The following is a 24,135-nucleotide window of genomic DNA, read 5'->3' as shown; positions in this document are numbered from 1 at the left end:
GAATCCTACCTCGGGCATGGATGTGTGTGATGTCCTTAGGCTAGCTAGGTTTAAGTAGTTCTAAGTTCTAGGGGAATGATGACCACAGATGTTAAGTCCCATAGTGCTCAGAGCCATTTTTGAGCTCAGATGGTAGAGCACTTGCCCGCGAAAGGCAAAGGTCCCGAGTTCGAGTCTCGGTCGGGCACACAGTTTTAATCTACCAGGAAGTTTCATATCAGCGCACACTCCGCTGCAGAGTGAAAATCTCATTCTGGAAACATCCCCCAGGCTGTGGCTAAGCCATGTCTCCGCAATATCCTTTCTTTCAGGAATGCTAGTTCTGCAAGGTTCGCAGGAGAGCTTCTGTAAAGTTTGGAAGGTAGAGACGAGATACTGGCAGAAGTAAAGCTGTGAGGACCGGGCGTGAGTCGTGCTTCGGTAGCTCAGATGGGCCGGTCGGTGTGGCCGTGCGGTTCTAGGCGCTTCAGGTTGGTTGGTTGGTTGGTTGTTTGGGGAAGGAGACCAGACAGCGTGGTCATCGGTCTCATCGGATGAGGGAAGGATGGGGAAGGAAGTCGGCCGTGCCCTTTCAGAGGAACCATCCCGGCATTTGCCTGGAGGGATTTAGGGAAATCACGGAAAACCTAAATCAGGATGGCCGGAGGCGGGTTTGAACCGTCGTCGTCCCGAATGCGAGTCCAGTGTCTAACCACTGCGCCACCTCGCTCGGTACTAGGCGCTTCAGTCTGGAACCGCGTGACCGCTACGGTCGAAGGTTCGAATCCTACCTCGGGCATGGATGTGTGTGATGTCCTTAGGCTAGCTAGGTTTAATTAGTTCTAAGTTCTAGGGGAATGATGACCACAGATGTTAAGTCCCATAGTGCTCAGAGCCATTTTTGAGCTCAGATGGTAGAGCACTTGCCCGCGAAAGGCAAAGGTCCCGAGTTCGAGTCTCGGTCGGGCACACAGTTTTAATCTACCAGGAAGTTTCATATCAGCGCACACTCCGCTGCAGAGTGAAAATCTCATTCTGGAATCTAATGAAGTTTTGTGAGCATCCTTCTCATGAAAACAAAGCACTCTAACAAAATAAAGATTAAGAAGAAACAAAAGCAAAAAATCCACTACTGTAGCGTAAGTGACTGAGCAAAATGGGTTAATTTTCGGCGTTAGTTGAGGATAAAACTGTCCCCACCCCTCTCCCTCCCATCCACCAACGTCAGAACCAAGACGTTCTTCCCGAGAAACTTGATTGTTGACGCCCTAAGCTCCTCAGCCCACACGGTGTCCCTCGCGTAGCTCACGCCACCTACCTCGGTTCACGCCACGCTTTGGCGAAGCGCTCCGTCCGCTTTAGGCTGGATCTCGCCGCTCATCGTCTCGACCACTTAATCCCCTTTCCCGCCTGCCCGAGGCTGCGGCATTTTGCTTGCTTGACTTTCCGCTGCCTGGGGAGAGGCATGGCTGATCGCCAAGAGTCGGTAAATATTAAATGTGATCCAATTAGCGGTCTCCGGAACGCAAACAGCAGCGCGCGGCGTGCTCTAGGGGGTGGGGTGGAGGTGGGGTTGGCGCAGCGCTGCGGGGGAGGAAATGACGTTGCGAGGCGCGCACTCCCCCCCACACTTCCCCCACCCCCGTAGTCTTGGCCGGCGGGATCAAGGGGATGCCGCAACCCCTCACCCCTCGCCACAGAGTTCCTTCAGCCCTCTCTTGCGGGTCAATACACCCTCTGTACGGTGCGGGGACCATTCGACGTCGTTAAATTTTGCCGAGGGAGACCACAAACGGCTGTAAATACATTTAAGAAGCTGTACTTGACGCCCATTACCAGTTTACTGCAACTACGACTATCTTCAGACGGTTACGATTGTGATTACTACATGCTCAACAGCTTCCGCTACACGTTCTCCGCTCATGCACAGCGTGAAAATATTTATGCCGTTACCGTCACTATAAATTACGCAGGGACGAGTTCTGTGAACGATACCACGCTACCTGATTTATTATGAACAAGAAGAGAATGAAATATGAGGATTTACTTGTGCTCCAATGATATTGTTTCATTCAGCCTTCCACTGTGCAAATTTTCGTGAGAAAACGAAACATTCCCAAAGGTTAACGTCATGCACATAATAATACAGGGTGATTCAAAAAGAATACCACAACTTTAAAAATGTGTATTTAATGAAAGAAACATAATATAACCTTCTGTTATACATCATTACAAAGATTATTTAAAAAGGTTTTTTTTCACTTAAAAACAAGTTCAGAGATGTTCAATATGGCCCCCTCCAGACACTCGAGCAATATCAACCCGATACTCCAACTCGTTCCACACTCTCTGTAGCATATCAGGCGTAACAGTTTGATTAGCTGCTCTTATTTCTCGTTTCAAATCATCAATGGTGGCTGGGAGAGGTGGCCGAAACACCACATCCTTAACATACCCCCATAAGAAAAAATCGCAGGGGGGAAGATCAGGGCTTCTTGGAGGCCAGTGATGAAGTGCTCTGTCACGGGCTGCCTGGCGGCCGATCCATCGCCTCGGATAGTTGACGTTCAGGTAGTTACGGACAGATAAGTGCCAATGTGGTGGCGCTCCATCCTGCTGAAATATGAATTGTTGTGCTTCTTGTTCGAGCTGAGGGAACAGCCAGTTCTCTAATATCTCCAGATACTGTAGTCCAGTTACAGTAGCACCTTCGAAGAAAAAGGGACCAAAAACTTTATTGGCTGAAATGGCACAGAAAACGTTCACCTTAGGCGAGTCACGTTCATACTGAGTTGTTTCCCGCGGATTCTCGTCGATTCACTTCTGCCGTACTCAATAACACAAAAAGCTTTCTGTTGAGCGGTCGCCATCTTAGCATCAACTGACGCTGACGCCTAGTCAACAGTGTCTCAAGCGAACAAATGTACAACTAAATGAAACTTTATAGCTCCCTTAATTCGTCGACAGATAGTGCTTAGCTCTGCCTTTTGTCGTTGCAGAGTTTTAAATTCCTAAAGTTGTGGTATTCTTTTTGAATCACCCTGTATATGACATGACAAAGTTAGGTGGGAAACCGTGTGTGTTTGGCGATTAATGGAGAAATAAAGGCCTACAGGAACATGGCATATCGTCTTTCAAGATCAGCTGAGCTACACTGTCGGAAGACGCCTGATATCGTTTGGATGAGAGGCGACTGTCAAGACATCAGGTGACAACTGCGACAGAAAACTCTTAACTGAACAACGTTCGCAGAATTCAATAACATCGCTCACGCTTAAATAACATTCACTTTTATTAACTCCACCAACTAACAGCCGCAGTTCACTGCACACAGTGGGATAGAGGAGTCCCAGTTCAAACGTCACTAGACTTTTAGAGCTTGTAATGGAAAAGTGGCGGGATTTAATGTCAGGCAGAATTAGTGAAATAAATATCAGCAAAATGTTTCTGCAACGGCAGTTTCGTAAAAATTTATACCATCAATGCAAAATTAATAACAGTATGTGATCAGATATAATTCTTTGAAATGAAAATGTAAAGCGAAATATTAATTTCACCTTAAAGTATGTAGAAAATAATTTTTACCAAAATTTGACAAGTCTGACTTTCACTTTAAAGGTTCATTTGTAATTTTTTAAAAGCACATTTGCATGCTCAGCTTACTTAGCAGAAAAAGTAATTATAAGTCATGAAATAAAAAAAAAAAATAGCCATAGATATAGTCCACGGCTGTATAAATATTGTATGCAGAGACTGGAAACATTTGAAGATTTTTGATCGTCATATTATCGGCGAAAGAGTCACATTTTGTTTTCTAGGTCTTGCCCAGATCGGAAGTATGTAGCACACCGCCATTAATACTACATTATTTCATTATTTTATTCACGAGTTGCAGCCAAACGGCACTCATAATCACATAATGTATGTGTACTTTTAATAGTGTTTTTATTTCATAATATATTGTAATTACTAATCTATGTATGTTTTATTTTGTGTCTTTAGTCATTCTAAGATTGTTGGGTGACTTGGCATAGCAAAAGGTTCTGTACTTTTAAGGAAAAAGTCGTCCAGCTCGATCTACCGTCGTCTTCGGGTGCCGTTTCATAATGAATCCCGATTTTAGAGAAATCACAGAGAGAAAAAGCATGGTTAAAAATACATTAACGAACATTTAACGAAAGTTCCATGCTCAAGCGCCGAGAGTGTGTACAACTTCTTTCTTAAATTCATTAGTGCAACTGATTGTACGGTCTTGGATCAGTTACGAATGAGCCAAAAAAAAAAAAAAAATTAATTAAATTGGCGACTTCGTGTCTGGGCGCATTGTTACATGTACTATATTGTCTTCCTTTTGTTACATGTTTATTGCAAACGACAAACGGGATACGGGACCGGAATACATGGATTCTATGTCAACACCTGAAATTACGCTGCAATCGCGGATACGAGGTGAGGCACCGCATCTTTACATCAGCAATCTCGCCCAAGCGCCTTGTATTATCGTAGCTTGCTTCGTAGATCTATCACAATTTTCCCTTTCCGTAGCAGTGATTTTAAGCTACATCGCGGTTTCCAAAATTATTTTCATTATTCATACAGTGCAACAATAGAGTTTTATCAGTTCACAATATGGCTGACTTTAGTTCTGTGCGACGTAATATGGCGTGCAGCCATTAATATTCAAAATTCCACCATTGCTTTCGACAATTAATTTTCTTGTTCAGACATTGTCGCACAGCGAGATTAATTTCTACATTTATTCTGATTACCCTTATAAGTTTAAATTTTTATCGTGTCATACATTACGTGTGGCATGGTACTGACAAGAAAACAATTAGCAAATATGGAGAACCAGAGACTGCAAACACAGACATAATCCGACTCTGACATGCCATTAAATATTTAAAGTGACGTTACGGTAGCCTCGAGTACTAACGAGCGACATATTATTCACTATAATGGTGACGCAATTTTAGAAAATAGACCGTCTAGCAGTGATACGCCTAAATCTAGTTCCGAACACATTTTGGTGTCTGACGTTATGTCTAGCGTCGTGGCGGGGGCGGAACAGTTGCACATCACTAGTATTGCCAGTTTTACACTGCTATAATGAAACAAATGACACAACATAAACAGGATATTGACGCCACTTTGAAAACAGCTTATGACGAGACGAATACACGACATTATGAAATTAAATCAGATTTATGTGCAGTTAAAACGTCAAACGAAACTTAGCGTACCCGTCTTGAGGAGGTAGATAAAAGACTGACTGGACAAGTCACCGACCCCAACGTGAAATTTTCAGTGTTTTCATTACAACAATAAAACATAAATAAAGATGTGACAGGTATCTAAACACAAGTGAACAATCTCAGTAAAACATGCGAGTCTGTTGTTACTCAGATCACATCTTATCCGGCAGTGCATGATGATATAAAAACGCGTATTGCCCATGTCGAAAGCAAGGTGACACAACTGACAAACAGCTTTCTGATTAAGTAAGACTACGCACTGACAACCATTTCTCATGCATCAATAGAGAATTTCACAGTTGGATCGAGCAAAAAGATAAATATTTTGATGAGTGCTTACAACAAAAATTGACTGCTGTTGTCCACGACACTGTGGCGGAATTTATAAATAACAACAAACACGAAATCAGTCAAGCAGCACAATCAGCTGCTGCGCAATCGAAACAGTTTGACAATTACGTACAACCAGTGTGCAATGAAGGTAACAGCAGCCAAAACACAGTTTGGCAGTGAACACAAGTACATTTATGACGCCTACACACCACACACTACGTACTCACAACAACAGTACGCACCTGAACATGACACACTGCATTGCAGTCGTGATAACTATCAGCAACATTTTCCTTGCCGTTCGACAGTAATCATTCTGAAACTAAACATTACTATAATGCCAAGAAAGAGGAGAGCCTCATAAAACACAGACAATTTTTGCCATTTATACCTGAAAAAAGAACCGTACATCCTGTCATCTTTCTTAAAGCCTTCAAAAACACTCTTCTAGACGCTTCAGTCCGGGACCACGCTGCTGCTACGGTCACAGGTTCGAATCCTGCCTCGGGCATGGATGTGTGTGATGTCCTTAGGGTAGTTAGGTTTAAATAGTTCTAACAGGAAAGGGAGGTAATGCTAATGGCACGTAAAGTGCCCTCCGCCACACACCGTTGGATGGCTTGCGGAGTATAAATGTAGATGTAGATTTAGCAGTCTAGGGGACTGATGAGCTCAGATGTTAAGTCCCATAGTGCTTAGAGCCATTGGAACCATTTCAGAAATGTATTTGCTCGTAAGTAGAGTGACCGTAAGAGGATATCTTATGTTGTCGGTTATATCCAAGGGGGCGCAGCTGTATGGGCGTATAATGAAGACGACAGATACGTCAAGTACGAACAATCTGAGAGAGCCTTTTTACCTACATTTTGGTCACAATCTGTACAGGAACGGCTTCGTTGGCAGATTGTGGATCGTGAGCCATTCAGTCCTAAGCACGGCAATTTGCGCCGGTGTTTTGAGAAATATTTAAGTATGGGACATTTCCTTGACGAGCCGGTTGCAATGCGCGACATTCTCCGCGTATTGAAGGCAAGGCTACCGTTTAATATCAAAGAAAAACTTCTGCGCATCCCAGATAACGACGCAGACTATTTTCTCACAATGCTCGATTCTGTTGATATGCTTTACGAGGACCAGCGTTCCTACGGCAAAACAACTGCTACAATGCTTACACCAGCGCCAGGCAAAATAGGTAAGGTAGCCAACCCAATTCCGGCGCGCCGGCTGCCGTCGGACACGCAAAACAACAGAATCAACAGCTTCAAATGGCAAATGTATATAGGCCTACACAACAGAACCAACATGCTCAACGAAGCAGAAACAGCAATTATAATACTTCTTATCCTACTGGCGGCAATCCAAAGAAGAGACAGCGCAACAGCAACAACAACAACAGCAGCAACTACAACGGTAATAATAATTATCTGAATGGTAACAAAAATTTTAAGAGAAACAAAAAAAAAAAAAGATCCCCACCAAACCAGTAACAGACCTGGAGTAACAATAACTACGCTGCCCAGTGTCAAAACACTGTGACACCACCACAGCAAAACAATAATATAGGCCAGTGGTAATCGCCGCCGCCGCAAATGCAAACTCAGAACTGGAATGCATCTACAAACCCGCAGGTGAGTCAAAACATGAAAACGCAACGACCGCCACAGTTCGGAGACTGGAATAAACAATACTCAAACGTAAATATTATCAAAGTAACCAGTGATCCTCCACCTCCGTCTATACCTGCACCCACTACAAATGTGACTACGTCAAACTAAAAACAATCACTACTGTGCCCCCGGTCGTGACTGTGGAAGAATTGGGGGGCGACTTCAATTTAAATTTGTTATTTGACACACCCACTTTGCAACAGCACGATGATCATGTACCTGACAGTTGTATACAGCAACCATTATCATTTATAAGATATAACCAGGACGAAAACTTGTCTGATGAACTGTTACAAGAGAACACACAATGTCGTTCATCATCCAGTGAAATTGTTGCGGCCTCAGCTACTGGGTTTGTGGGTGCTATTCCCACTACTACCATTCTATACTTAGGAGCGGCTGTTAGTGTCTTGTCCTATGATTTTTACAAGAAAATGTGTGAGTTTGAACCCGTACCAGAGTATCCTGTCCGTAAGTGTAAAATTTTAATTGCCGTCGAGAATAAGTCTTTAGGGTTGAGAAACAGGTATTTGTGACAGTCAATGTAGGTAATGGAATCGTACAATGGCCATTCCTCGTCGTCCAAACCCTGGTCACTAACTGCATCTTAGGTTTAGATATATAGTGCGAGAAGAACAGCATTATTGACTTCTCCCAACGTAAATGTATACTTAGAGATAAGGGCAGTGAAATTTCAATTGACCTGGATACCAGGACTCTGAAGCACGATAAATATTGTACAGGGTACAAGATTCAGTTAATACAGGATGCTGATGATGCTGGCACACAGCTGTCACGCATGATGAACGAATGAACTTTATCATGTTTTGTCCAAGTATGTACATGTATTTATCAGACGAGCAGTTGTGATTAACACATATGTGTATCAAATAGAAGTTAAGTCTCACCAGATTTTCTTCCACAAAATCTATAATGTGCCACTACACCAGCGACCTGCTGTGTGGCACGAGTTGAAACAAATGTTAGAGTGGAAAACTATCGAACCTTCCACGTTACCTTTTGCGAGGTGCCGGGGCAAGCAGTGTATTTAACACTAAATTCTTCTAGAATCTCCATATGTAAATGATGCTCTAAGCCCCCCCTATTCTAACTCCGACTTTTGCTGTTGCACATGGATTAAAAAATATACGCGAACTGACTGTAATCAACCCTGCAAGTGGAGTAGAAAAGAGTTTGGCACCTGCAATAATTTAATTTGATAAATAAGTTAAATAAAGGAAGGTTTCATTAACGTAGTGAGAACTGATGGGTTGCTCTACCGATTAACAGAATGAAAGTTCTGTCCCAAAATAACAATATGATTTATTAAGACTAAACACAACATAATAAACAAAAACACATGAAACATTTATAATACATCAAATTGGCTCAAATTGGATACTCAAACAAACGCTATGAAGGTGAAGTTGTCCCTAAACTAGATTGTGAGGTTTAAGACGAAGTGGTATGTGGAGCCAATTCCTTGCCACTCAAATCTTAAGAGAGACCCACAGCTAACCCAACATTAATTGCTGCTACTCAAGACAGAACAAAGTTAGAAAAAGACGAAGAGGCGCGCTCTGCTGAGCTCTGATTATCACCTAGGAAAATCCCTATCTGCCGGTGCTGCGGACATACATTACCAAACTGTCTTCTTAACTGCCAGAACACGATCTGGCGTACCGGAGGCGATGGCTGGTTGCTTGGACGTCCTCGACCGAAAGGCGAGAGCCGACTACCTAGAGCACCCGTACAGGCCGAACACACAACATTCCCGCCCCCACGACAGTGGCCGTGGTTAAACGTTCCAATCAGCAACTCGAAAACCGGCGGAAAATTCCACTCTATTGCCGGAGCACTACCATTCCACCAATGGAGTTTCTTGGCGCCAATTTCTGCGCTGACTTTGCTATGTCACGGAGCTATGCCCTGAGCAAGCCAATCACAGTTACTATTTTGCAGAAAGTGCGGGAATTTTCCCGCCACAGCTGCCTGGGTACACAAGTCATTCCCACGCCTCGCTGGTAGCCCGCCAGAAAGTGTTTTCGCTAAGTTTCTGCGAAGTAACGGAACCTCTAGCCCAGCCGCTACTTCAGACCCCTCCGGGCGTGTCTTTTGACAATGTCGGCGTCTGCAAAGCATTCACTTGACTTCCTCACACCCGTCGACTTAACGCTTTCCAGATCACCAGAGCCTGCCTGTCACCGGACCACCCGGGTGACGAGAGACGCTGCGTGGGAAGTCCGCGTGTGAAGGAATAGCGACTTTTCACTGCATGCAATTAGAGAGGAAAATCGTAAGATAAAAATATGAGAGGGGGCTCATGCCACCTCTCACTTTCTGCAGCTCTTTATTTCTTGTAAGGAAACCCAACAAGAATACCAGAATTGTTTCGGATTCTAGTGCAATTAACGAGATTATTTTACCTGTTCACACGAAAACTGAGAATTTGCAGGAACAACTCCAGAAATTTTTAGATTCTAAATATTTTTCTACGGTACATCTGACCAGTTCGTTCTGGCAAGTCCCAATCACGTCAGATTCTAGAAAGTACACTGCATTTATATTCGGGGGGCGAACCTATCCGTTTTGTGGCCTTCCTTTCGGTCTGAACGTCAGTTCAGATGTGTTTATCACTACACTAGATACCGTACTTGGTGATGAATTGGTTGACTCAGTTATTCACTACATTGATGACCTGCTCATAGCTAGTAAGACTTGGTCTGAACATATTGATACTTTGCCAAAGATTCTCCATAAATTCGCAGAAGCTGGAGTGACAGCTAATCTCAAAAAGTCGAAATTTGCTTGCAGTGCAATTAGGTATCTCGGACAAATTATTAATGTTCAAGGTATACGACCTGACCCAGGAAAGTTAGACGCAATCAGAAATTTTCCTAGTCCACGGACTAGAAAGCAATTGAAGTCTTTCCTTGGTTTTTGTTCTTTCTTTCGACGATTTTTACCACACCAGCTAGTAAACAATAAACATCTATGGAACCTACTTAAAAAGAATCATATATGGATATGGTCTGACCAGTGTCAAAAAGGCTTTGATAGTATTAGGCATACTTTGTTTACCGCAAATATTTTGGAACACCCTAATTTTAATTTAGATTTTTGTGTGACATGTGATGCCTCATCCTATGGCTTAGGATGTCGTTTGTTTCAAGCTGTAAAGAATGGAGAACAAGATCATGCAAAAATTATTAGTTTTGCGAGCCGCACACTTAGTGAAAGTGAACGCACATACTTTACCACAGAACTTGAAGTTGTGTGGGCCTTTAAGAAATTGAATTATTATTTGTATGGTAAACACACTAAAATTTATACAGACCACCAAGCTCTCACATTTCTGTTAAATTGTAAGCTGGTACATCCCAGATTATCACGTTGGGCTTTATCTTTCCAAACTGTTCCTTTGAAATTATATATATTAAGGGTAAAGACAACATCATTGCCGACGCTTTGTCTCGTCTGCCTCAAGACTTGAATGAGTGTAACTCTGACCTGGAGAATGTGAATGATTACCGAATACTCCTTTTGAAGGATAAGCTATATCACCAGTATTATATCAACCTATGTAGAAATATGTCAACGTTGTAGAAATCTGATCCTCACCAGAATAAGAGAAGAGTTTCACTCACAAATCAACCTGTCCATCCTCTGTCCAACAGATATTTCATATATTGAGGTGTGTTATTTTATCGTCGTCATCCTGAAGCCACTATATGGTCTGTTTGTATTCCTAAGGATTCTGAACGCAACCTAATTTGGCACACACATTTTGTTTGGGGTCATTATGGTACCAAGAAGTGCCTAGTAAACCTTAGTACCTACTGTTACTTTAGCAATATGAGACTTAAGATCCACAGTATATTCAAAACATGTGCAATCTGTCAAAAATCTAAACCGCTGAACTTGTCTACGAAGACTGATTTGCATTCTATTCTACCCAGTAAACCTCTAGGAATTGTAAGTTCTGATATAAGTGGTCCACATCCCAAAAGCACTGGTGGTGTGAAATATATTCCTGCATTTTACGATTTATTCTCCAAGCATGTTAAACTGTATGCTATAAGATCTGCTACTGCTACTGCCATCATTCGTCGTTTCTCATGTGACAACATTCCTCACGTGGGAAAACCAAAAGCTATTTTATCCAACAATGCTGCAAACTATACTGGTTACAAGTGGCGTAAATTTCTGAAAGACAGTAGTATTAAGAGTATTTTTATCTCAAAGTATAGACCCCAGTGTAATCCCACTTAACATGTGTTCCGTGAGATTAAAAGATTTATCAGAATCTACCAAAATCGCATTAGCGCCAAGGATTATGTGACCATTTTGGCAGGGGCCCTGTTCACACAATTCGCATCATCCAAAACTTTTGTGAGCACGAGGGTGAATTGTCGCATCTCCCCAGGCCACCAAAGATATCAGATCTCAATATTAGTCAGATTTTGTAGTCTACTTTGGAGAGAAGTGTGTGTGATCGCTATCCACTTCCATCATCGTTATCTCAACTTGCCAGTATTCTGCAGGAAGGATTATATAAGATTACCTTGATAACCGTACATGACTTGCATTTATCCATTCCCAGGTGACTGGAAGCTGCTTTGAATGCCAGCGAATTTCCTACAGCGTATTAGTCACGGTAATGTGTTGTGCACTTGGTGTTTCCATACCTTTGTCCATACACTGAACATGAAAATTTAACATTTGCTGCAAGTTATTTCATTCGAGTGAAGGCATTTCAGTCATTGTCTTTGTAAGTAGACTGTACAGGTTTTCTTATTGACAACGTTACGTAGCGCTCTGTATGAAAATCACTGGCTGTGCTGTGTGCAGTCTGTGGCTAGTTTGCATTGTTGTCTGCCATTGTAGTGTTGGGCAGCTGGATGTGAACAGCGCGTAGCGTTGCGCAGTTGGAGGTGAGCCGCCAGCAGTGGTGGATGTGGGGAGAGAGATGGCGGAGTTGTGAAATTTGTAAGACTGGATGTCATGAACTGCTATATACATTATGACTTTTGAACACTATTGAGCTGGCAGTAGTGGCGCTCGCTGTATTGCAGTAGTTCGAGTAACGAAGATTTTTGTGAGGTAAGTGATTTGTGAAAGGTATAGGTTAATGTTAGTCAGCGCCATTCTTTTGTAGGGATTATTGAAAGTCAGATTGCGTTGCGCTAAAAGTATTGTGTGTCACTTTAGTGAATGTTTGAGTACGTTCAGTTTTGCTCAGCTGTTTGAAAAGCAAACAATGTAAGAGGTTTATCAGCACAGTAATTCATAAATTTTTCTAAGGGTACAACTCTCGTAGTGGTCAAGTCGGCAAAGAGGTTTCCGCTACTTGGGAGAAATCCACCTGCGTTAGGTTGGTGGCGGAAATGGCATCCTGGGGTTTTCCGGTCCACGCGGAGCATGGAAGAGGCTGGAGAAGCGGGGGGCAGTCTGCCGCCGGTACGGGAAGCGTACACAGCTGTGCTCCAGTTGAAGCAGGGTGAGTTGGACTGACCGCGTGGCGCGTTGTCACATAGAGAGGGGAGCTTTTAGCTTTTGGTCACGCATTTCGTCTTATAAAGATTTACTTGCTGGGTTGCAGCAGGGAATGCAAGGCTTTTGTAGACTTTCAGTTTGATTCCCAATGCAGTCTTGACTTTGATCCGTGAGAGGAACGCAGCACAAGGGAGTTGCATATGTTGAAGTGCCCTCGGTTCAGTGTGAATGTTTATGTGCCTACAACTGTGTGTGTATGCTTCTAATCTTTTCCAGATCTTGGTAATTTTTGTGTATTTGTGAATTTTCTTTGTCTCATGTGATTAAAATTTGGCCACGGTCCATAGAAATTGTCTCCGCGGACCGAGTGGACACGCGAGTCTGTTATGAAACGTGTAGTATTTCACAAGCAATTGTACACAGTTAGCATGCAACAGCAGTCTATAGATGCACTACATCAATGTTTTAAGGAATAAATAATTTTGCCTTCAATCTTATCTTGTGTACCGATGTTACGTCGCCGTTACCTTCGCATTTACCTCGTAGTTTTCCTTGTTGGCCCACCTATAGCGTTTCCATGTGCACAGGTGTAGTGATTAGTGTCCCTTTTTTTTATCTGAAACAAATGCTCTGGAATAGATCGTGTTTTCACGAATCTTGCTGCAGGCTGCACTTACGCATGGTGTTCACGCCCTTTTTACTTTACTCAATATTTGATTCACGGGAAGAATGCCTGGATCATATTAATAACTACATCCCATTCTTTATCAATGACTTTACAATGAATGTTCTTTTGTGAGTTTTTCTTATTAATAAATTAAGTAATTTTCCGACTCAGTGCTACTTCTTCTTTGTCGTGTGGCTAGAGTTGGTGGCGACCCTATCTTTTATATTGATTTCAGTGTCAAGTAGCATTTTCTTATTCAAAGTGCGCGTGGCGCTTTTGGCTATCAGGATACATTCAAAGGGCGCTTCATGCTTCTTGCACATAGCGTCCTTATATTCACGCTACTTATATTCACGCTACTTATACTTTGTTGCAGACGACTTTGTCCCATAAATACATGAGGTAGGACAAACAGTTAACTATATTAATAACATGCTACAATCGCAAACCATTACCACTAAATACTTTGTTTCTTTGCATGTAGTTAAATTTTAGATGTGGAAAGGTAAGCTGTGGGCTGCGGTCTGGAAGGATTTTGTGTTCTGAGTATGATTTGCAACTATCTCATATACTAGTAAGACATAATATATGAGAGCAAGGAAACGGCTTTCTAAGTGCCATAATTAGAAGAGATTTTGTTTTGAATCTGTGTTATGTTCTTGGTGGTTTAACGAAGAATTTTTGAAATTATTCTTTCACGTCTAGGTTCACTGCATGCAGGCAAGAGGGACCATCTACATTCACGCTGCTTAGAGCTATAAGCCATAAGCAAAGACACTCTGTAATGTTTTAATCTGCCAGGAAGTTTCATATCAGCGCACACTCCACTGCAGAGTGAAAATCTCATTCTGGAAACATCCCCCAGGCTGTGGCAAAGCCATGTCTCCGCTATATCCTTTCTTTCAGGAGTGCTAGTTCTGCAAGGTTCGCAGGAGAGCTTCTGTAAAGTTTGGAAGGTAGGAGACGAGATACTGGCAGAAGTAAAGCTGTGAGTACCGGGCGTGAGTCGTGCTTAGGTAGCTCAGATGGTAGAGAACTTGCCCGCGAAAGGCAAAGGTCCCGAGTTCGAGTCTCGGTCCGGTAGACAGTTTTAATCCGCCAGGAAGTTTCACACTCTGTAATTTTTCGATATATCCTCGAAAGAAAGGTTGAACACTTAGCCATGGAAAATTAATTTCCTTTTCGTTAAGTAAGCGTTTGTGTGTGTAATTATTTCACTGAATATTGATGATAAGATAATGTTTCCAATTTGTTTTCTGAGGAATACAGGTACATGTGTTACTATTCATGTGTTACAATATAACTTAATCATTCAGGGCTTTACTTATCTGCTCATAGGTTGTAAGAGGTATGTGCTACCTGCGATATGTAAGCTATGAGAGAATCTGAGACCAAAGAGCAGTGTTGACTGCAGTACGAACTGTGTAGCAGTAGCAGTAAGTTGTTGCTAACGAGCAGTCACCTGTCTGCTCTGGTCTGGTGTATCATGTTGGCTAGGCCGGTCGCGGTGCAGTGATGCCGAAGCCTGAGTATTATTGTATAAGGTAAAAAGCAGCCTCGCGCATATCTAGTAATGTTATGTAAAGTCCCATGTAAATCTTTTAAAAAATGTCCTAATAATAATCTTCGTGATATAAAGTAATTTAAAAAAAACATCCATTTCAATTTAAAGAATTTACTAATTTCTTCAATCCATGATCATTCCTATTGTTGCAAAAGAAAAATCAGTTGCTTCCTTTCATAAATGACAAATCTATCGGCCAGCATTGCACAGAGCTGTGTCGTAAAATTTTTTATATAAGAGCAGATATATTCGCCGTTTTTATTGAAGTAAGAATTTTTGATTTTTTTATTCAGAATGATCTTAACGGGCCACGACGCAGCGCTGCTGTCGTCCAAATTCTACCAGGTTACTGAATTTATTTTTTATTACGAGGCTTAGGAATTTTTCTGTTTCGAGCTAACATTAAATGAGAAAAGAATTTTGTGGGTACATTATATGTGAATGAATTTCTGTAGGGAGGTTATAAATGGTATCCAATTTTGTTCTGAGGTTACACAAAAAATTAGAATCACTATCCATAATATTTATTTTATTATTTTATTGTAGGGAGGTTACACTTAACGTGAATATTATTTATGTTAACATTTTCTGTTGAGAGGTTGCGGTGTAAAATATTACGTGCGGAGGTTACAAGGTGTAGCGCAATTTACTGCAGAACACATACCTTAAAACCTGCTGAAAAATAAAACTAAAATCGCTAACTCGATACAAGAATCACAGACGAGTTGGTCTACTTAATGTGTACACACACCATCACATCAAGTGAAACAGCCAGTACATTTTACGTCTAACTTCACTGATGACAACCAACATCGTCTTGGTCGGAATCTTCGCCATCTGTTCACTCTCAGGGGACGCTCCGTGATTACTTTCGTTTCAAGATACTTTATCATTCAAGAGCTACTTTTTGAATTTTCTCTGACAACGTGTTTTTATGCTCCGGAAAACAGTTTTGTTATATTTCTGTTAACTGCTACTTTTATCATCTGACCTTTGCATTTTATTCCTCGTCTAGTGATGTCAGAATTGTAAATTCCATACATCGATGAGCTACAACGACTTATCATAAACCAAATAGATAGTGATGGTATAAGGTGCGAATATTTAGGACATAGTTGCTACATGTGGCTCAGAACCTTAGCCGAAACTGTGATTACCGTCTTACAACGTCCGCCCAAAAAGTTCCGAGACTGATTTTATTCCTGCTGTATGAATGATGTCAGAGGAGTAACTAAGGTGGCAGCATGAAAAAATAACCGTAAACAACAGACGTGCATTCGACCAGTCAGTTGTGACCCAGCGGTGTAAAGTAGTGGACATGCGGCCGCTGCGTGCCACCGGTGTCGTCTCAAAAACCTCAAAGGAACAACATATTTAAATCAAGCATTCAGGACATTCGCCAGATTTTTAAAGAAGAGAAAATTCTGTACAAGGTTTGTCCTGCACACCTCGAGTCATGAACGATAACAATGTCAACATGGACACTTGCTGCGAACCGACTGAAATGCAAAAAGGGAACAGTTCACTTCTGGAAGAAATCATCATTAGTGTCATGTTGAATACGAGCCTACCACAGTACGGGACGTGAAGGATCAACGCCTTGACAACATAACTGACGTTCGGACCAGTGTGACTCGCGAGTTGAACAGCATCCGAAAGAACGACTTTCCTGGCAGTTTCATATAGTTGTACAAAGATTCTGTGCGACGTACCTACTCGAGTTTGAGGAGGTTATGTACAACACGCGGAGGACTGAAACGATGATCTTAACGTATATCATTTTTTGTTAATTCAGTCTCGAAATTACTTGGACAAAGGGGGTACATCTGTCTCTGTGTGTGTAAAGGGGAGTCAATGACTTGTACTGCCGTGTTTCCTCCAGTTGTTTCTAGATTTCGTATCCAATTCGTTCTCCTGAGTAGAGAAATTGGTTGCCAAGAGTAAAAAGTCAAATTATTTTAAGAAGAGAACTGCAGACACAAACTGAACACGTCTTCGTAGCGATTTACGTAGTAAAACTAAATGTAACAATAATTTTTATTTCATTTTGTGTATTTCACTTCTGTCTAAATGGACATAGTGGCCGTTATAGAAATTTCGCATCTCTTCAGCCAGCGTGCAGTAAATGAGGTATCATGGGTTTGAAATAGAAACATCTGTGCGGAATTTAAAGTCCTGTCATTTATCTGACAATTAAGGAAATCTACAGATCAGGTGGTCGGAACCGGGAGATGAGAAGAGCATTTTATTAATTACTGGCAGGATACCGTTCTCGTAAAAAGTACGGAAGCCTTTCTTGGGAATGTGCATCTGTTAGTGAGCATAAGAGAGTGAAGGAGATGTCGGGGCCCACATGAGTGACTGATAGTCTTTTTGATGGCAAAATAATCAGCAGCTACAGTCTAGACTAAGAATTACTAGAGCGTCTGGAAAGTAAGCGACAGGTTCGGGTAAGCTAATTTGTACCATCAGACGTCGATCAAATAGGTCAGCGTATAACTCTAATTGCACGTATACATCACAGATTATCTTCTTCTTCTCGGCAGCAAAATGCATGAATGCTTTATGAGATGTTGCGGCCATTTTTAATGCACTCAGAAACTGATTATATTCTTCACCACTGCATTTATTGATTTTATACTGCCTTATGCGTTTCGGCCTTCTCAGAGGCTCCAAATATTTATAACGGATTCTTAGCTAAAACGAAACTGAATGTGTCAAACATGGATACAAAGTACACTACTGGCCATTACAATTGCTACACCAACAAGCAAATGCAGATAATAAACGGGTATTCATTGGACAAATATATTATACTAGAACTTTCACGCAATTTGGGTGCATAGATCCTTAGAAATCAGTACCCAGAACCACCAGCTCTGGCCGTAGTAACGGCCTTGATACGCCTGGGCATTGAGTCAGACAGAGCTTGGATGGCGTGTACAGGTGCAGCTGCCCATGCAGTTTCAACACGATACCACACTTCATCAAGAGTAGTGACTGGCGTATTGTGACGAGCCAGTTGCTCGGTCACCATTGACCAGAAGTTGTCAGTTGGTGAGAGATCTGGAGAATTTGCTGGCCAGGTCAGCAGTCGAACATTTTCTGTATCCAGAAAGGCCCGGACAAGACCCGCCACATGCGGTCGTGCATTATCCTGCTGAAAAGTAGGGTTTCGCAGGGATCGAATGAAGGGTAGAGTGACGGGTCGTAACACATCTGAAATGTAACGTCCACTGTTCCAAGTGCCGTTAATGTGAACAAGAGGTGACCGAGACGTGTAACCAATGGCACCCTATACCATCAGGCCGGGTGATACGCCAGTATGGCGATGACGAATACACGCTTCAAATATGCGTTCACCGCGATGTCTCCAAACACGGATGCGACCATCATGATGCTGTAAACAAAACCTGGATTCATCCGGAAAAATGACGTTTTGCTATTCGTGCACCCAGGTTCGTCGTTGAGTACTCCATCGCAGGCGCTCCAGTCTGTGATGCAGCGTCAAGGGTAACCGCAGCCATGGTCTCCGAGCTGATAGTCCATGCTGCTGCAAACGTCGTCGAACTGTTCGTGCAGATGGTTGTTGTCTTGCAAACGTCCCCATCTGTTGACTCAGGGATCGAGACGTGGCTGCACGATCCGTTACAGCCATGCGGATAAGATGCCTGTCATCTCGAATGCTAGTGATACTAGGCCGTTGGGATCCAGCACGGCGTTCCTTATTACCCTCCTGAACCCACCGATTCCATATTCTGCTAACAGTCATTGAATCTCGACTAACGCGAGCAGCAATGTCGCGATACGATAAATTGCAATCGCGATAGGCTACAATCCGACCTTTATCAAAGTCGGAAACGTGATGGTACGCATTTCTCCTCCTTACGCGAGGCATCACAACAACGTTGCACCAGGCAACGCCGGTCAACTGTTGTTTGTGGATGAGAAATCAGTTGGAAACTTTCCTCATGTCAGCACGTTGTAGGTGTCGCCACCGGTGCCAACCTTGTGTGAATGCTCTGAAAAGCTAATCATTTGCATATCACAGCATCTTCTTCCTGTCGGTTAAATTTCGCGTCTGTAGCACGTCATCTTCGTGGTGTAGCAATTTTAATGGCCAGTAGCGTATTTGGTCTACATTCCTTGATGATATTTGCGCGCATGTTTGAAAAATTCTCTAAGGCGCTACAGTCATGGAGTGTGCGGCTGTTCCCGGCGGAGGTTCGAGTCCTCCCTTGGGCATGGGTGTGTGTGATCGTCCTTAGGATAATTTAGGTTAAGTAGTGTGTAAGCTTTGGGACTGATGACCTTAGCAGTTAAGTCCCATAAGATTTGACACACATTTGAACATTTTTTAAAAAATATTCAGTTTCGTTTTAGCTAAGATAGTGTTTTAGTTATTTGGAGCCTCTGAGAATAGCGAAAGACCGAAAGGCGTAAGGCAGTACAAAATCAGTAAATACAATGGTCAGTTCTAACATCAGTTTTTGTCTTTTTCTTTTCCTTCGCGTTTTCCCGTGTCTCTATGGGGTCCGCATTGATGTATGGGTTGAGGCAAGACTAGTGACTGTTTGTGTCCTTCCTGACATTACCCCTCATCTCCTCTTCCTCCGCCCCCCTCCTCCTCCCGGGTGGAATCTTTATATTCCATCTCTTTGGTTGTGGAGTAAATCTCATGTTCAAAACTGAGAACTTTTCTAAATGTTTGCGCATAGAAGGGCTGGCACTGCTAGTTGGCTGCCTCTAGCTCCACTGAGAGCCGTGGCACGTCTGCTTGAGCTGCAGCCATTGGGTCGGAAGGCAGAGATAAGTCACGCCTCACGTCGCGCGTAAATCTGCAGGAAAACTCTGCAAGGGCGTCTGCAAGCAGACCAACTCTGCGATAACTCTGTTAGTCGTAATTCAGCACTCTGCTCCCGATAAAGTACACACCATTAGCTTTTGGACTCGACCTGGCACGCTATAAATCTCTGACTACAATTCAACACATCTCTGGGAACAGAAACAAATTCAGTTAACTTTTTAATATGAAATGTCTTGTGAAAGGTGCTTCATTTCCTTTTCGATTTAAATAACTAATCGGAGTAATTCCGTTTGCTCAAAGACATGGTAATGAGGGTTTTACTTTGGGAAAAACCCATTTTTTTCATGAAAGTACAACATAAAACTATTACCAACGAATAAACACAACGAAAAAATAGATTTTTCGTAAAACGAAATATACAGGGTGAGTCACCTAACGTTACCGCTGGATATAGTTCGTAAACCACATCAAATACTGACGAACCGATTCCACAGACCGAACGTGAGGAGAGGGGCTAGTGTAACTGTTTAATACAAACCATAAAAAAATGCACGGAAGTATGTTTTTTAACACAAACCTACGTTTTTTTTTAAAATGGAACCACGTTAGTTTTGTTAGCACATCTGAACATATAAACAAATACGTAATCAGTGCCGTTTGTTGCATTGTAAAATGTTAATTACATCCGGAGATATTGTAACCTAAAGTTGACGTTTGAGTACCACTCCTCCGCTGTTCGATCGTGTGTATCGGAGAGCATCGAATTACGTAGGGATCCAAAGGGAACGGTGACGAACCTTAGGTACAGAAGAGACTGGAACAGCACATTACGTCCACATGCTAACACCTTTTTATTGGTCTTTTTCACTGACGCACATGTACATTGCCATGAGGGGTGAGGTACACGTACACACGTGGTTTCCGTTTTCAGTTACGAAGTGGAATAGAGTGTGTCCCACTGGAAACACGTCGACGTATGTGGTATCAGCATGATGGTGCACCTGCACATTCCGCAATTAACACTAGGCTGACCCTTGACAGGAAGTTCGACGGGCGTTTCATAGGACGTAGAGGACGCATAAATTGGCCAGCCCGTTCTCCTGATCTTACACCTCTGGACTTCTTTCTGTGGGGTACGTTAAAGGAGAATGTGTACCGTGATGTGCCTACAACATCAGAGGATATAAACAAACGTATTGTGGCAGCCTGCGGCGACATTACACCAGATGTACTGCGGCGTGTACGACATTCAGTACGCCAGAGATTGCAATTGTGTGCAGCAAATGATGGCCATCACATTGAACATTAATTGGCCTGACATGTCGGGACACACTCTATTCCACTCCGCAATTGAAAACGGAAACCACGTGTGTACGTGTACCTCACCACTCATGGTAATGTACACGTGCGTCAGTGAAAAAGACCAATAAAAAGGTGTTAGCATGTGGACGTAATGTGCTTTCCAGCCTCTTCTGTACCTAAGGTCCATCACCGTTCCCTTTGGATCCCTACGTAATTCGGTGCTCTCCGATACACACGATGGAACAGCGGAGGAGTGGTACTCAAGCGTCAACTTTAGGTTACAATATCTCCGGATGTAATTGACATTTTACAATGCAACAAACGAAACTGACTACGTATTTGTTTATATGTTCAGATGTGCTAACGAAACTAAAGTGGTTCCATTTAAAAAACGTAGGTTTGTGTTAAAAAACATACTTCCGTGCACTTTTTTATGGTTTGTATTAACCAATTACACTAGCCCCTCTCCTCACGTTCGGTCTGTGGAATCGATTCGTCAGTATTTGATGTGGTTTACGAAATATATCCAGCGGTAATGTTAGGTGACTCACCCTGTATAGTCGTGGCCGTGATGGTCTATCCGAGCGGGTAGTGCATTCGCCGAGTATCCTCCCATTTCCAGAGCTCCAGCACCTGAACTGTTCGATGTTTTCCGGCATTTTCATCCGTAAAATTGGAGTCAGGGCCGAATGCTCTCTTGAAAAGTCGCACAGAGCGAACAGTTGACTGGTGAGTGCACCGTTTTCGAGAATTTGGAGTCGGTACGCCCACGCAACTTTATGCCTTCCGACACAGTAACACCCGGACGTCCAAAACGATCACGTTCGACAATGTTCCTGGGTCCATCACGTGTTCCCACCTCTCCCCGTATGACGGGCCGCCCTGATTCATATGTCCGGATGGACGTCACTCAACTGCCGTCTCGCACAGCGAACATGAAACATGTAAAATAGCACAACAATTCAGTCCTCAGGCTAATCAGATAATAACAAAAACTTAAATAAAACATTTCTTTTACTTATATTGTGCGGCTGAAATGGTAAATTTCGTTTCACGTTTTGTGATATTACAATATGTCCAATCCAGTACATTTCTCTCTTGTACTGTTTGAGATCCTTCTTTGATTCTTGTTGGTTGAGTGATGGAAGGCCACTAGTCTCCTCTTGCTCTTCTCTTAAGAATTTGACTTCTTAGATTGTTAGGTGATGTCTAGGAGTCTGAAGTGTTCAAGCTGTGTTTGACAACTATTCTGCCAATGTGATGGTGGATGGGAAGCCCGTCAATTTGGGTCTGTGGGATACAGCAGGACAAGAGGATTACCATACGCTGCGGTCATTGTCTTATCCACGAACACATGTCTTCCTAATCTGCTTTTCACTAGTGAACCCAGCATCTTTCGAGAACGTTAGAGGGAAGTGGTATCCAGAAGTAAGACATCACTGTCCACCCACCCCCATTATTCTTGTGGGAACAAAACTGGATCTTAGGGAATACAAAGACACAATTGGAAAACTAAAAGACAAGAGGTTAGCACCAATTACATACCCACAGCGACTAGCTATGGCAAAGGAGATTGGTGCAGTGAAGTACCCTGAGTGCAGTGCTCTCACTCAGAAGGGACTCAAAACAGTTTTTGATGAGGCAATCCCAGCGGTATTATGCCCAGTGCTGCAAATTACACCGAAAAGGAAATGTATGCTTATATAAAGTGGATGATCAGCTGTAGAAACTGTAAATGTTACTATTCTTAACTCTTGGATGAAAGGTATGTGAACGGGTAGATATAAGCAACTAACAGTTGGTTAAAATGTGTAGATTTGTCAGCTCATTGCTGAATTTGTGAAGTGATGCATTTTAACAGTGTCATGCGAACAACTTTGATGCCTCACTGGTGGCTGGTGGTGAGATGTTATGTGGTTCGGCAGTTCAGAATGAGAAGTCTTTCTCGTGTCTTTTATATGTGAAGCTGTGTTCTTGTTAGCAAGAGTAAGAAAATTATATATTAACCACTCTGACAAATATATTGTATCGCGAAATAGGGGACATAGTGTCACAGACATCATACGTGAATTGCAGTGGCAATCATTAAAACAAAGGCGTTTTTCTTTGCGACGGTATCTTCTCATGAAATTTCAATCACCAGTTTTCTCCTCCGATTGCGAAAACATTCTGTTGGCACCCGCCTACATGGGGATAAATCATCATCACGATAAAATAAGGGAAATCAGGGCTCGCATGCTCGTTTTTCCCGCGTGGCGTTCGAGAGTGGGACGGTAGAGTCCGCATCTCGTGGTCGTGCGGTAGCGTTCTCGCTTCCCGCGCCCGGGTTCCCGGGTTCGATTCCCGGCGGGGTCAGGGATTTTCTCTGCCTCGTGATGACTGGGTGTTGTGTGCTGTCCTTAGGTTAGTTAGGTTTAAGTAGTTCTAAGTTCTAGGGGACTGATGACCATAGATGTTAAGTCCCATAGTGCTCAGAGCCATTTTTTTGGGACGGTAGAGAGACAGCGTGAAGGTGGTTCACTGAACCCTCTGCCAGGCACTTTATTGTGAATAGCATAGTAATCACGTAGATGTAGATGTAGAGCTTTGTAACTATGTCACTTCAGATCCGAGTTTTCTGTAGTTACAAGCCGCTGACCGCTGATCTTTTTCGCCTCTCTTATACAGGAAATGAATTTTCTTCCTCCTTCTAAAATTTCATCACTGAAAGGGTGTTATTTAAGATGCTCGTAAAGAAAGAGCAATTCAACGAGTTGCAGATCAGTTCCTCTGACGTGTCGTAGTTATAAACCACTACAAATACCGATCTTAAATCGCCTCTTACGTTTAACTTATCCCTTGCTTGTACCTCAAGAAGCTGGGTTTCACCCTGGTAAAAGCTGTGCAGTCCAACCGCTGATCGCTAAGGCCTTAAGAAGATTACAGACTATCGTTTTGAACGTTGTAAGGTGATAGCAGTAGTATCTGCCTACTTACTAGACGCATATGACACTGTAAACCATTCGAGGTCTGCAGCCTGACCAAGCACTTAAACCTATCCAGGTTCATCGCCAGTCTCCTATAGA

General features: G+C 42.7%; 1 protein-coding gene across 1 annotated transcript in view; it reads left to right on the top strand.

Annotated features, from left to right (window-relative positions):
* LOC126088477 (ras-related protein Rac1-like) overlaps nt 1-22,777 on the top strand; it is a 170,713-nt gene extending 147,936 nt beyond the window's left edge. Inside the window, exon 2 of the mRNA XM_049906618.1 lies at nt 22,302-22,777. Within this exon, the coding sequence (XP_049762575.1) occupies nt 22,302-22,777 (476 nt within the window). The remainder of the gene's footprint in view (nt 1-22,301) is intronic.
* Nucleotides 22,778-24,135: the final 1,358 nt, after the last annotated feature.

This window comes from Schistocerca cancellata, chromosome 6, assembly GCF_023864275.1.
Source record: "Schistocerca cancellata isolate TAMUIC-IGC-003103 chromosome 6, iqSchCanc2.1, whole genome shotgun sequence".
NCBI lineage: Eukaryota > Metazoa > Arthropoda > Insecta > Orthoptera > Acrididae > Schistocerca > Schistocerca cancellata.
Note: the sequence above shows the minus strand (reverse complement) of the source record. Positions and strands in the feature narration are given on the sequence as shown.